This window comes from Centroberyx affinis, unplaced genomic scaffold (assembly GCF_046629955.1).
Source record: "Centroberyx affinis isolate AG114_WGS23_722 - 3 ecotype Tasmania unplaced genomic scaffold, CSIRO-AGI_Caff_v1 ptg000504l_1, whole genome shotgun sequence".
Classification (NCBI taxonomy): Eukaryota; Metazoa; Chordata; class Actinopteri; order Beryciformes; family Berycidae; genus Centroberyx; species Centroberyx affinis.
The window spans coordinates 16,357-31,949 of NW_027279156.1; the positions used below are offsets into that span (position 1 = coordinate 16,357).

Below are 15,593 nucleotides of genomic sequence, written 5' to 3' on the forward strand. Positions count from 1 at the left end.
ACACACACACACACACACACACACACACACACACACACGCGCGCGCGCTTATATCTGCGGGATCGAGTTGGGACTTACGAACTTGTTGAACGTCCGTGTGATAAAAATCAACATTGATGGCAAAGCTTAATATATATCCTAATTTTCCATTGATTGTTTTAGGATAAATTATTTCACACCGTGAGCGTTTTGTCGGCGTCTGCTTTGCGCATGCGAGGAGACAAAGCTGAGGCCACTTGCTTTTTATGACAGAAACAGATGACCGTGCGGAGAGCGTCGTTCTCAATGCGCACATGCGGACTATGCTTTTTTTTTTTAATGTACGAGTTACATAAAAAACAGCAAATAAACAGCAAATTCGCAGCCTATAGACTTCCAGGCGTTATTTCTCTACACACCTCCTGCTGATAGCACATCTCCGGCTACAAGATTTCACGCAACAGGCTGAACCCCCATGTAGTCGTGTTGGAGGTGTATGTTGAGCAGCAGCACCACCTGTAACTGCGCCTCTGCTCCGGAGCTCTGGAGTTTCGCCGAGACCGAGGATGAAGAAGCAAAACGTCCGGACGCTATCGCTCATCCTCTGCATGTTCTCCTACTTGCTGGTCGGCGCCGCGGTGTTTGACGCGCTGGAGTCAGAGTCGGAGAGCTCCCGCAGACGCATCTTGGAGCAGAAGCGCAACGAGATGAAGAAGAAGTACCGCTTCTCCGAGGACGACTACCGAGAAATCGAGCGAGTGGTGCTGCAAGCGGAGCCCCACCGCGCCGGGAGACAGTGGAAATTTGCGGGCTCTTTTTACTTTGCCATAACAGTCATCACCACCATTGGTAAGTTTGATTACATTGTTGCTATCTTTGATGATGGGGGATAATGTTTAGTGGTGAGTGGATTTAACACAGTGGATACATAAATAGGCTTTTGTTTACATTAGTACATTTCTGTGATTTTGCATGAACACTGTACAAATGCCACATTTTAGGATTTGTTTTAAATTAAAGACTAGTTTAAAAATGTGAGGTTATTGATCCATAATTTACCATCAAATCTTTGCTATGCATCACAGTAACATTTATTTCCATCTCTCTCCATTAAGGTTATGGACATGCAGCGCCAGGCACAGATGCAGGAAAGGTCTTCTGCATGTTCTACGCTGTACTGGGCATTCCTCTCACTTTAGTCATGTTCCAGAGCCTGGGAGAAAGGATGAACACGTTTGTCCGCTATCTCCTGCGTAAGGCGAAGCAGTGCCTGGGCTTCCGACGCACCGAGGTGTCCATGGAGAACATGGTCCTGGTGGGCTTCCTGTCCTGCATCGGAACGCTGTGCGTAGGGGCTGCGGCCTTCGCCCACTTCGAGGGATGGAGCTTCTTCCACGCTTACTACTACTGCTTCATCACGCTCACCACCATCGGCTTCGGGGACTTTGTGGCCCTGCAGAAAAAGGAGGACCTCCAGGAGAAGACGCCCTATGTGGCTTTCAGCTTCATGTACATCCTGGTGGGGCTGACTGTTATCGGGGCCTTCCTTAACTTGGTGGTGCTTCGCTTCCTCACCATGAACACTGAGGACGAGAAGAGAGACGCCCAGGAGAGGGCTTCGCTGAAGAGGGAGAGAGGCCTTTTGGACGGGACCCTAGGGCTCCATGTCGTAGGGGAACAGCGCAGAGAAGGTCACAGGGAGAGGCCCAGGAGCAACATGGTGCACAGTCGTAGCCACAGTCCCCTCTTCCTGCCAATGGAGGAGGGAACCAGCCGCACCAACCTCATCGCATCCCCGGTAGAGGAGCAGGAGAGGAGGAGCACCCCCTGCAGACAGAGGCTGCACTTTCAGATCAAGGCGGGCAGACGCGGGCCGGAGTCGAGCCTGGGCTCCCTCTGCTCCTGCGTGTGCTACCGCTTGGGAATTTGTGATAGTCCCCTTATGTCACACAGTGAACACCCTGGCTGCCATATCAACTCAGTTTACTACAGCTCGATCTCTTATAGGATCCAGGGCTGCTCGCCAAGCTCCAGGGACAACACCGGAGTCTCCTCCCCAGGAAGCACACTCTCACCTGGGCACAGCTTCAGGGAGTTCCCTCGTTTTCGGAGGAAGTCAGTGTAGTGGCCAACCATAGTGAGGGACAGTGTTTGCACAGGCCGTATACAGTATTTTCAATGACATTGTATTTTGTGGTACACCTCTTTTGTGCATGTCAGAAGACACTGATTCTGTTTTATGAATACGTTTTCTGTTGCTATTTAAAATTATTTTGTTTGCAAAACAAGAATAGGATTCATTCCTATTTGGATCACAGCAGTATTTATGTTTCCAATTCAGTTGTCTTTTTCGCATGTAAGCCGAAGTGCAATGCATGATAAAGAGGATGGAGAGCACATAATGTAAATGCATGAGTGCTATGTAAAGATGTAAAGAGTTTTAATCTACAATTCTAATACATTTTAGATAGCATTGATTTATAACTGTATAACTGTACAACACTTCTTCTTGTCCAGTGAAGGTGTTTGAAGGATCCTTGTTTAAGCAACAAGATACATAATGCTGCTTTGAAGCATGATGGACACTGTTCCTGCTTTAGGGAAATTACTTCATTTTTCATGCCATAGCTGGAAGATGTCATTATTTTTTCATAAAATAGGCCTTAAAGAACTTTGAACAAGCACGAGATATATGGCTTCTTCAGCTCAGTGAATTTAATAAATCATTTTATTACTTATCAGTGGGGGTTAAATTGACTTTAGAGTGCATTTTCCAGCACTAATGCACAGATCATGTAAAGAGATGATGCTTGTTATGTGACTGATTCAAATTTAATGGATGTAGCACATGCTTGATATGTAGCAAGACACTTGAACTTCCCACGGTTCTGAAAAACATATTGTGCTTTCCAGCAAGGAAAGTGTTGTTTCCTTGTAACATGTGAGACTTAGTTGGCAGTTAGATTTGATGTGAGTCTCTTACAGTGTTGTCCTATTAAACCAAAAGAAGGGACCGCAAACAACTGAGAGTGTTTTCATTTTCCTAAATCCTGCTGAGGAATTGAACAAAACATCTCACTTTTGCATGAGGATGTTAGGCTAACTGTAGTTATTTGTCTTTTTATGTTTTGTGTTTTTGTCTATTACTACTTCATGACTTTACCAGTATGCCTCTTGATTTACCAGTACTCATTTTGATTTGATGGAAAAACAAGATGTGTATTTGTAGGATTCCATGGCCTTATCTCTACAGACTAGTTCCTGCTGAATTATAACTATTATAATATAAATTATAACTATCATACTGGAAGACCTAGATTGCTAGAGAGGAGAAGGGAGCCATAATGGGGTTAATCCCAGAACAGTTAGTGACATTATGACAGGAGCTATGGTGACTAATTCATTTAGCTATGTGGATGTTTCAAAGTACCTCCATTTTCAGGTGCAGCAGCCAATATTTCGAGTTAATTACCACCGCAAACTCACTGTTTTGGTGAGACAAAATTACGTTGGTATGTCTTGACCTCAGCAGCACACTGCCATCCCTTTTCTATTTTGTTTCAACCTACTATTGGTTTGGAATCAGGAACGGGAATCGTGAAGTCTTGCATAACTATCCCCAAGCATATATTCCATGCCATCTGTTGATCTGTTGGAATAGTATTTTACATATAAATGTAAAACTGATTGGGCAATAGAATCTGAAATGGTGATTGGTAATGAATTGCCATCTGCTCTGGCTGCTTGGGGGAAGAGACGGGGACGTTTAATCACTTCTTCACAATGTCACTTGATGTGCTGTCATTCTGCACCGGTGTGCAACAAGTGAGTCAAACAGTATGATGGTATGAAATGTATGAAATAATGTTTTTTCATCATACATGGCAGAGAGGGAAGGGAGGAGAATGAAGGGTATGATAACTTTGACAAGGGGGCCCTCTACAGGGGAGAATATGTTGGGAGACTTGAAGAAGGGATAGTCACAAAGACTGATGTATAACATTAGTTTGTATAACATTTGGCCACTAGAGGGCAGTATAGGTCTATACAGCAGCGTTGAGAAGCAGCAGGCAATAGCAACCAGTGCTGCCAACTAAAGAGAAATGATATCAGCTGGCTGTTGTTCATCTGTGGATTGTTTGGATTTTATTCAGACTCAATGAATAGTATCAAGACAAGATGCATAGGAAAAAGAGACAAAATGACAAAACTTGCTAAATGAAACAGTATTATTTAATATGTTTACGACGCTGTTAATCTCTGAGGGAGGATTTCATCTTTTTGCCTGCTCACGTAGGAGTGCAGGATCAGCTGCAGAACATCCTTTCAGCTGGTAGGGATTCAGGGTCTTGCTCAACAATGGGGTTGGACATTTTGGGGCTTTCAGGGTTTCAGGGGCTTCCTGGTCTCTAGTCCAGGTCACTAAGAAAGAAGTTCACATGTGGAGATCAAACAGCATATCATTGATCTCACAACTTAGTGTACCTCATCTAACTGTCCAAAATGGTGCTTGCATAAAGGAAACAGTGGAGACAAAACTAAATTTAAAGCGTCCTCTGAGCTAATTGTGTCCTGCGGTGTGAGCTCATTAGCCCTTGGTGGAAAGGGCCCTGTAAAATAGGTCTGATTGGGGCACCCTGGTGGCTCACCGAGTAGAGCGCGTACCATATAAGGCTCAGTCTTTCCCGCAGCGACCCGGGTTCGAATCCGGCTGCATGTCCTCCCCTCTCTCTCTCCCATACCTTCCGGTCTCTCTCACTATCTCTGTCAAATAAAGCATAAAATGCCTAAAAAAATAAATAGTTCTCATTAGTGTCCAATGCACAGAAAAACATAGGAACGAATGATGTGTTTCTGTGTGCTTCTTCTTGCAGGTAATCCAAACGTAGGGTCAGTTGAGCCACATGTAGAAACCCTCTCGCTGACCCTTTACCCTACTCTAGAATGAGGGAGAGAATGTATAGTTTTACTTAATATTAATAGCTATTGCATATATTTTGGTTTGTTGGACCTGCAGGTCTACTGATTTGGTAACGCCTTATTTGGATAGTCCAGTATTGATACTCATCTACAAAAAACCCTGACCTTAGCCTAACCCTAACCTCAAACCTAAAATTAACCCTAACCCAGACACTGTATATCTAATTTTCACACTATTTTCTCTCCTGAAACTCAGTAGACTTTTTAGCACCACATTATAGTGACTTGACAGTGAGTTGAGTATCAGGATTGGACTATCCAAATAAAGTGTGACCAATGATTTTGATAACCAAAGATTATCATGACTTCCACAGAGACTAAATCTCGCCTGTGATGAACGATGAGGTTGATGAGCGAACCTGATGAAGCAGCGATGTGAAATGTCTTGTTCGCTCCTTTGTTTTTCGACTTGAAACTAACTTCAGACAAGTCAGTCCATGAGTTATTTCAGGATTTGGCTCATTTCTCTCAGTGCACCTAATTTTTCTATTATCAACAGGCCCTTTTCTCATTGGATGGCTGTGTTTTGCTATAATTGCATTAGATAATCAATATCTGTCAAATCAACATTTGTAGCTATCATTTCTCATACAAACTGTATTGTTCCTACTGAATGCATTGATTCAAATTTTAATTTTCTGGGCACCAGTTATCAAACTTATTGCCTGAATGGTACAAGAAAGCTATTGGCACAGAACCAGGACACAGTTCATTTTGCATTGATGGATTACAGCAGGCATGCCAAAACTTTCTGGCATAGAGGCCAAAGGGACTAAACATTACATGGATGACGAACCATGGGCTGAAATCTCTGAGGCAAATTCACATGCGAGTCTCATTTGGTCGGCCTTGGATTATAGGTTTGGATTGACAAGGATGTTGTTCATAAAACCGAATGTAACCTTACCGCTGGTCAGATTCAGTGTGACTTTGAATCATAGTTGAACACTGGGATAATGGGGAAGAAATAACACTAAAGATAAAATATAATAAAGATTTACTCATCCTCCTCAAAATGCCAAGTATCCTGTACGTCCCTTCAGAGAGGTAGCGTTAAAGTAAAATACAGCTCTATTTCAGTTTTTGGCTAATTTTTTTCTCATCACGTCTGTCTTTTATATTATCCATGGGACATTTTCTATTACATCCAAAAGGGAGAGTTCGTCCTGTGCTGGTGGAAGTGGACCGATACAGAGAGAGCAACTCACTGATCTTTCTTCCCTGATCCATTAGTGTAAAATCATCCCAATGCCCCATGGTGACAGTCAGAAGTTTAGGCCTAGCCACATTATTTAGCCATTTTAACAGATTTCTTTTTCTACCTGCTTCATGGGCCACACCATTTTGTGAGTGTTTATCTATTGCCACAGTGACATGAATCAATGCAAGATGCTGCATCTCCTGCTAAAATGGATCACCCCAAAAGAGATTATCAATCAGACAGTGTCAGTGGGAACTGGTGTTAATAGTGTATGGTGAGAGAGTTGTGCTCTACTGAGAGTTAATGCAAACTAATTTCATATGTAAAAATGTAGCCCACTGTAAAGTAAGAGATGCCTCTTGATATTGCTCTTTTGTGCAAGATGTTAAATGGTGGTGTAAGTTGCATTTGCCTTGCAGTAGGTGTCTCTGTGTGTCTGTCATTATTTTATGTGTGTGTGTGTGTGTGCTTCCCCACACATACTGTATAGTCTTGAGATGAGGCTCGCACTCTTGCCAAAAGGCATCTTGTATGACACAGATAATGGGTCAATCTTGCTGCTATTCCATTTTAAGGGTTTGTTCCATTTAGCAACCCACGACTGCAAGAAAGCAGCTTTAAAAGCTTTATCTTCATTGCCATCGCTCAACAAATTCCCCTTTAATCTTTCTTATTGTGTGAGATGGCAGTGATGATGGTAAATGTGTGCTACAGCCCACACCCCGAGGCTGGCACTGTGTTTTGTTGTGCTTTAGACCATGATCCTTGGAAACTGCCCTACACTTCCTAGAGGCTACCCCCACAGCTTGAGACACAAGAAATTACATTGTGACACTCTAACAAAGAATGGGCTTTGGGTTGGAAGAGAATGCAAGATGTTCTTTGATCGGCTAACATGCATTAGTCATGCAGCATTCTGTTGCAATTTCCACGTTCACATTCACCGCTGGGAGGCAGCAATATACTAGATGGTTCACACAATGCGCCTCCTCTATGTGTGCCCAGTCTGACTACTGTGTACAGTCATACCTGTCACATAATAGTGGGAACAATGCCACTTGGACACTGGGACAAGAGAGTCATGGGATCCTTGAGGCCAAGGCCAACCAACACTGTCTGTCTGGAAACTCCCAAGAGCCCTCGCTGCTGTGGAAGCATGACCTGCTACAATGCTCGCAACCCCCCTTTCCTTTTTCTCCCTCTTCCTCCTTTTCATCCTCTTCATCGATCCTTTGGAAGGAGGGTGAAAAACTACAGACACGACTGATCTGAGTGTGAGATACAGTTGGGTGATGAAAGATAACAATTAGGATATTTTGGGGGAAAAAAATTAAATAAGAAAATAGGCCAATACCATTCCATTTGTAATATGCAAAATCTTTCAGATTTAATTTCACTACAAATGTTGTGTTGACATAGCAAGCTGTCGTAAAGCTGAAACAACACAATAATTAAACACTTACTTTAAATAGATACGTGAGCAAATAAACTCTACAGCAGTAAAATGGACAAAATGATCACATCCATACTGCTGAATCAAACACTGCTATTATTCCCTGCAGGAAAGTCACTGATGCTTTTAAATGAGAGCGATCGGTGCAACAGATACAAATGATCTGTGAGTGAAACAGAATTAGGTGACTACTGATGACAAGTGGGATCTTTTTTAGCCAAATACCCATTACTGCTCCGTAGCAGTGAAAATAATATTTTTCGTCTATGAAGAGGAAATGCAATGCAGTTACAGTGCTTGGTATACTACTGATGACTCACATTTTCTGCTTCACAAAAATAGAATCTATAATGAATATCTGTTGGTACCGAAGGTCAGCTGATCAGTCGGCTCGTCCCTGCAGGTGACGTGTGCCTGGTGGGAGGAAGCGCTGGCTCTGTCATGCCCTCATATACACAAACATACAGTATATATATCACCGGAACGTCTAACAATCGATCACCACTGCTGCCGCCCTCCATCCCAGCGTCTCATGTTGGTCTCTAAGCAATTAGCCTGCTAGCGTTCCAGTGAGTGCACAACACTACATGGCTAATCTCACTCCGCTTTCACTTTCTCTCTTTCCTTTATCGATTCTTTTATCCCCTGCTGGACAGTTTTTTTCAGAGCTCTGACTGTCTGACACACATAACTGGAGGTGTGACAGGTTTTAAAGCCCTTACACTAATACCCTTTATTTGCCTGTAAAGGGCTGTTGTTGGGAAGTCAGTAATGGATGTGTGTATGTGGGGCTGTCAAATCTGTGTGTGTGTGTGTGTGTGTTACACACACAAAGACTCTTTCTTTACAGCTTTTGTCGTAAAAAATAGACATTCATCACCCCAGAGCCATCACTGTTCCCATGGCAAAAGGGTTTCTGGACCTTTCTGTTGATCTGACAACAGTCGGCAATCAGCTTCAGAGAGCACAGCTTGCTTGTGTGAATGTATATATGTGTGTGATAGAGTCTGTGTGTATGTGGTATGTGTGTGTGTGCAAATGGGTGTGTATACTGTAATATCCCCACAAGAGCAGAAATGTCTGAAAAATGGTCACTTATGAGGACCATTTTGGAATGAATACCTATACTAGAACAAGGTGTTTGTGTGTGTGTGTGTGTGTGTGTGTGTGTGTGCATGTGTGTGTGTGTATTGTGAAGCTCATAGCTAGGACTATACAAATGGTTCTTGGTGGATCTATGCAGCCATATGAAACTTTGTGCTTCATGTAATGGGTTATGCTGCCCATTCTTTTCCTCTATAGGCCGACCCTTGGTCACTACACATAAAACACATTGGGAAGGAAACAAGATGAACTGCAATTAGTTTAAAAAGTTTTAAGATTATGCCATAGCTGGAAATAATCAATGCGTAGCATATGTGCTGATTTTTTCTTGCTATATTTTTCTGCCTCACAGCCAAAAGACTAATGACACAGTTGCCATCCAGCAGTAGAGTAAACATGACTGAGGCTCCCTGCTGGCTGCCGCATGTGGTGACCTGGGAATGAAGGAGCACAGTCGTGCTGACTCGGTGCCTCTGTACACCACAGAGGCTGGCTTGTCACAGTGCCAACCATTCGATTTGTTTAGAGACACAATATGGCCATCTTGGCTGTTTGCTGGAGAAGACGCCAGGGGAGCCAGCGCTTGCCAGCCAACTTTCTCTTGTCGCTCTTTCTCTCTTATTTTTCACTCTGAGACCATTCTCTACAGGGAACGTTTGAAGAAGGAAATATTCTTTCATGGATGATACAAAGGCGTGATCAAACATGCAGCGTTCTCAGAAATAATTCAACATTTTGACACTATCGTTGTGTGCTGCTTGATTTATGGCTTTCAGCCTTATAATATATTCATGTCACTGTTTTTTTTATTTATTTTACAGTACACTAAAATATGACTGTTTTTATACGCAGCATTTGACTGTGTGTGATGCACAAGATTTTAAAAAGTAAGCTTCAAAAAATGAACCGGTTTGAATTATGTCTGGTCTGATAAATAAAAGCCATTATCATTTTTACATAACGACTGCATTAGCAGCCCTGATAACAGCTTTATCATGAGGTTGATCTGTCACCCTTCTCTTCACTGCAACAATAGCAGCTAATAGCAGCCTTCAGAAGAGCACAATTTTCACGCTAATGTAGAAGTGACATTTCAGACATTTCAAAACTTAACTTTTCGTAACACATCCCGATCATTAAAAGTGTGCTGAACATTGCGTAACAGGAGATAAAAGACAGGACAGAAAAATGTACCCAGTTACAGTTAGTCAGTGGTGATTCAGGTGATTTTCAGTAGCTTAGTTTGCAGATTGACACTAAATTTAAAGAAACAACATAATGTAAAACAAACCCGGTTTCCTGGTTTCTCAACTTCTTTCTCAGATAAGACAATAAAACATCTTTGGTTGGCCTGGAGATTCTCACAGGCATCCATTGTTTTCCAGAGTGCAATAAATTCCAGTCTGAAAGGTTTTTTATTAAATCAGATGACTGAAATAAACATTATCTTGCATCATGCAGAACTCAATTGTAATAGGTTCCTATTGTCTCAAAGGCCCAATCTGTCATCCCACTACAGGGTTTGTTTACATAGTGATTTATGGGGATTGAAGACATTTATTTCACTTTATTGTCTGAACTTTTGATTCAAAGACTGACAGTAAATGTCATTTTACATGTACATTACTTCAAAACTATAAAGGTTTTGCAATTTGCAATGTTTGTAGAGTAAAACTGGTGTAAAACATACATGTTATTTGACATGATTCTTAGGATGGGTTAATACATTTCCAATTAGCTTATCTTCCATCTACAAGCCAAAAAGAACATATGTAAATGTACTGCACCTCAAATATTGATTGATTTAGTCCAATTAACTCCAGATTGCACATGTAAAACACAAAAAATGCAATAGTGCATAACTAATGTGAGAATATCTGGTTCACATTCTGATCAGTCTCTCTGACCCTCTGACCTCTTTGTCATACTGTATGTGTGTGTCCCTACACTGTGGTAGTGGGTGCTTTGCAGCAAAGCTCAAACAAAATATGGAAGTCTAGGCAAGTGAGACTAGTGTGTTTGGGTATATGTCTGTCTGACTGGTAGTTTGACTCTATACATGTTCATTTGAATACTGCTGTGCGTCATCAGACATTATAATATTATGGATCATTATTGACTGGTAAAGCTTGTTGCTCTCACTCAAAGAACAGTCAAAGGCTTTGGTGACTGCGTAAAGGTAGAGCTCATAATTAATGTAATCTATGGCAAACAAAGATTTTATGGATTCATTCCAATGCCTTCAGTGTCTTCACCCACAAGACAGAAATTCTTTCCTCAATCACCAGATCAGGGCTGAATGGGATGAGATTTTGAAAATGATATGAGAGATTCATGGTGTTCATGTGAGGTGTTTTGTGATGCCATGCCTGCCACTGCCATCAGTGAATCACTAAATGGTTGGTTTTCTCAAGGACAAATGGAAATGCATCTCTCCATGTGGCTATTACATGCATTTTTAAGCTGTTCCTTTAAGCTGTTTTTGTGACTTGTGGTGGTCTAACACCTTATTTAAATACACAGTTAGCTCCATATCTGGTCATAGCCTGATACCATGTTCTTCTCTAAAACCATTATGCTTTTTCTCACATGGGGAGACCACTTTTGGCTTGTGTGTAAGGCATAATCATCTTGTATTTCACTGCTTCCATTAGAAACTAATGGATCACATGATCATAAGATTATCATTCAGAGCTGTATATTCAGTGCCAACCTAATGCATTTGTGTCCAATACCGCATGGGTCAGGTTAGATATTTTCTAGCTTAGATATGATATGCAATCATCACACAAAAAGAAAGGTAGGTTTTGTACTTGTCCATCTATAAATACTTTGCTGAGGCTGAAGAAAAATGATTTGATTTAATGATCGTCTGCCAATGTTTCTGAACAAACTCTGGAAGAGGTCAAAACGTTCAAGAGTTTGCTTGCAGAGTGTCTGCCTGGGTGTTCTTTAAATCAACTACGAAGGCATTTTCAGTGTTTGGAAGTGTTTTTATGATTTCAATCTTCTCTTTCATGTCTTCACTACCTAGTCAAATTTCATCTGATGAAACCTGAAGCAAGTGCTATAGTTGGCCACTTGGGAGGCAGAGAATCCGGGGAATCTGGGGAATTGGAAGGATGATGAAAGAAAGCTACCACAACTGGAGGAAAAAAAAACAAAAAAAAAATGCTAAACCTAAATCTAGTAGAAATAGAAGAGTAAACTTTCTGTTTACCAGCAGTATCTGCTAAAATAATTGCCAGGGAGACAGACAGTACATTGGAAGTGAAAACGTGTGTCAAATGTGACCTAATTAGGTATAAAGCCAAGACTTTAACCATCATAGATTGTCTCTCAACTGAATAGCAGTTGAGGGAATGCAAATCTGAACTACCTGTATGAGTCACTGGAAAAAATGCAGCTTTCCCATTTATACTGTAGTTTTCAGATATTGTATTGGTAAAATGGCATCAACAGAGATCATAATGACATTATAGATCGCAGTGAGATAAATAGCGAGTCAGGGTAATGAGCCGCAGTCGGTCGATACAATTAGAAGCCAGCTCCGTTGTTAGTTACACTGTTGTCAAAACTTACTCGCCCCTTGTTTTTTCATTTCACAGTGCTCATCTTAATCTGCTTCAATATATTTGTTTGTACTCATCTCTTGCTCATCTTTAATGGTATCATTAAAATGTCATACTCATTCTCATGTTTTCTTGGCAGTGAGGTTGAAACTTTTCCCCTGTAATGGGCTCGCTATTGAACATTCACTGGTAATTGAACAGTAATGAACTGTTCTGTGACCTGTGGTGTGTGAGTAATTGATTCTGAAAGCAGCCTTTGTGGGCACAATGTGTGTCTACTGGGTGAGCAGGCACTGTAAAAAAGGCAGCTGTTTGTTACCGCTCTGGAGGATGCTGTTGCCTCTCTGGCCTATAGATGGTGATGGTGCACTTTGTCTTGCTGGGAGCACACCATAATGAACATGCCATGATCTCGCTTTGCTTTGCTGAGACTTTGGGTAATCGGTCCTGCCAAAATAAAGGGTACACACTCAATGGCGGTCAAAAGCTGCAGGTCTCGGGCTCATATGGATTAAGCTTTGGTTTGGTTTATTGTGTTTGGGGATTATGAAACCAATGTTAGCCTGGTATCTTTTTGGGTCTGTTATTCTCCAACCTCCATCTCTCTCTCTCTCTCTCTCTCTCTCTCTCTCTCCCTCTCTCTCTCTCTCAGTCTATTCTCATCACTCTTTGATTTCTCTCTATCCCCGCACCTAGTGCTTACATCCCACTAGTTCTCCCTGGTATTTTGGCAAAGTTTCGCTCTCATACTTTCTTCACAGTTTCACAGACTTCTTCCTATTTCATGTCTCTCTCTCTCTCTCTCCCTCTCTCTCTCTCTCTCTGTGCGGTGAGGAGTGGCCACTGACATTAACCTCCCAGTCACCTCCCAGCCTCATCTCTTTCATTGGCCCCTGACTGTAATGGTCGTAGTGAGGGTTTGCTTTGAGCACAGATGGCGAACAACGTGAAACTATGGGGACCATCCAGGCTTATAGCCAACTACTGCTCTTTGTGTGGGCAGGTAAACAGGGAGCCATGGAGAGTGATATGCAATGACAACAAGGCAGATATGAGGAATACAATATCAACTAATAGCCCGATAATTGAGGACCGAAGAATAAAGACATTTGTTAGGGTTTTCATCTTCCCATTTGAGAAACAGCAATTGTATTGGAAAGTAAACAACAGCCTCATCAGCAAGAGAGCTTGCAATTTCAATTGAAGCAGTCCACAGTGTTTTATTCTGCCATTTGTATTGTGGTCAGGTATCTGAAAAGGAGCTGAAATGGGTTTGATTGCTTGTGCTTTTAGAACTGATGAAATGGTTCGCCACACACACCGAAGAATTGAGGTTATTGTGACCGTCAGTTTGCTCTTCATTTTCCTCTCTTTGGGAACAGTGAGATATATTGCATTGCATTCACTGATCTGAACTCCGTTTGGATTGTTCTGTGGTTGCAATTGCACCAAGGGTCAAGGAACCCATGAATATCTACTACTCTCTGAGCTCAGCTGCAAACCCAGAGGAAGCTAAAATAGACAGAGGGAATGACAGAGGTTTGTGGTGAAAATGAGCATTAGGTCCTCTGTCAAACTTTTTGTTATAGTCTTCAAAAAGGCCCTTTAATTTGTGTGGCTGACAGAGAGAGCCATAAACGGAAACACTGGCAATCTGAGCAGAAAGTTGTTAGAGGAGGGAATCTGTTGCTGTTTATTTATAAAAAGTAGAGAGTAGCCAGCTACCCTAGCAGTTAATGAACGCTTGACTGAGTGGAGCAATTACAGGGGATAGCTCCATTAAGCCATTTACATTGCTCAAAGTTAGATTGCCTTTAATTTGTTCTATTTGTGAGGCTTGAGAAAAATAAAGGCATATAAATTATGGAAATAAGCCAGCTGCATGCAGATGTACAGATAGTATTATATCTCTCTGGTTTCAGGATATTGACTGTACTGTAGGTCTCAGTGATTCTCTGAAAAACAGCCTTGACTCATATATATATATATATATATATATATATATATATATATATATATTTATATATATATGATATAAAGCACTTCAAAACCAAGAAAGACATGTATTGAGTTGTATGATTGATGTATTTCACCAAACTTGGTCTTCCTAAATATAATTATAATAATGTAATACTTTATTGATCCTGGTAGGGAAATTTTCTTTCCGCTTGCCTCCCTCCAGGGAGGTCAGCTGCAGAGCAGCACCGCTGAGCTGGTGGGGATTCAGTGACTTGTTTAAGGACATTTAAGCAGGGCAGATTCCTGCCGACACGGGGCTTGAACCCCGGTTGTCTGCTCTCTCTAACCACCAGGCCGCCCTGCCACCACTAACTCCTTGGATACTTGCCTATCCAAAGGCTATTTAGGGAAGTGCATGGCATATGCATGTCACATTGCGATTTAAATGTCATGTTGGGGAGCTGAGATGTTGGGGAGTGACACATGTCAGTGTGTGACTTTTCCCTTTCATTATTCAAATATTTTAGCAAACCTAGCCTTCCAAAATGACAGTGGTATGTGCTAGAAAAAAATGTCATCAATTCAGGGTGTGGCCTCCCCCCACTTCACCACCTGCAGCCAGGCTCCCTATTTCACTGCTAGGCATTGTCTTATAGTAATCCGCATAATTCAATGATCCTCTACTCTGCAGCATCACTCAAACTTTATGTCAAAGCAACTCAAGTTAGAGAAACACGTACTTGTCAAAACTTATAATATAATGAGGTGACTGGGTTTGGAGGAGTTGGTCTGACACTAGATTGTGATTTAATTACTCTGCGTAGGCAGTGTCAAGTGCTATCTAAACGCTTCTGAGGCAGACAGCAGATCTGGCGAGGGTGTTATGATGAAAGTGCAGGTATGCTGACAATATAACAGACCGACTTATAGTACACAACTGATTACAGATCATACAATCCCTCAGGATGCTGCTGTCTCACACACATAAACCTCCAGCTATGCTGCCTATGCTACTATCCATAACCTGGCCTGATCCCATCAACAATGACAACAAAGTGCCGTCACACTAGAAAAGCAGTCTGCAAATGGACTTGCAAAAGACTGTAGGCGAGATAGAACAATATTTGCAAAGGCAGCATATTCACGGCTCTCAGCGAGGCCTAATATAACTTGTCTTAAAGTTCCACTCTTGCTGTACCTCAGTCAGATCTTTTGAGCGTTATCAAGAGAGGTCCCAAAAGTCAAACAAATTATTAATACCTACTGCTTAGTCTAAGTGTTTCATGAGATTTTAATACTGTGGAAGATGTCTAATTTTGATGCTTTGTGTATTGACACATGTAAA

At 41.7% G+C, this 15,593-nt stretch overlaps 1 protein-coding gene across 1 annotated transcript; it reads left to right on the forward strand.

Moving 5' to 3' along the window:
* Positions 1 to 496: 496 nt before the first annotated feature.
* On the forward strand, positions 497 to 2,104 carry LOC139642687 (potassium channel subfamily K member 15-like). The gene is made up of 2 exons (XM_071517640.1): positions 497 to 828; positions 1,095 to 2,104. Exons 1-2 carry the CDS (start codon positions 546 to 548, stop codon positions 2,102 to 2,104), a joined length of 1,293 nt encoding a protein of 430 aa, XP_071373741.1. The 5' UTR covers positions 497 to 545.
* Positions 2,105 to 15,593: the final 13,489 nt, after the last annotated feature.

What these genes read in the sequence shown, in the direction of transcription:
- LOC139642687 (XM_071517640.1), top strand. Translation starts at nt 546, where the DNA reads ATGAAGAAGCAAAACGTCCGGACGCTATCGCTCATCCTCTGCATGTTC. An exon ending in AACAGTCATCACCACCATTG is followed by an intron (nt 829 to 1,094) that starts GTAAGTTTGATT and finishes CTCTCCATTAAG; the next exon opens with GTTATGGACATGCAGCGCCA.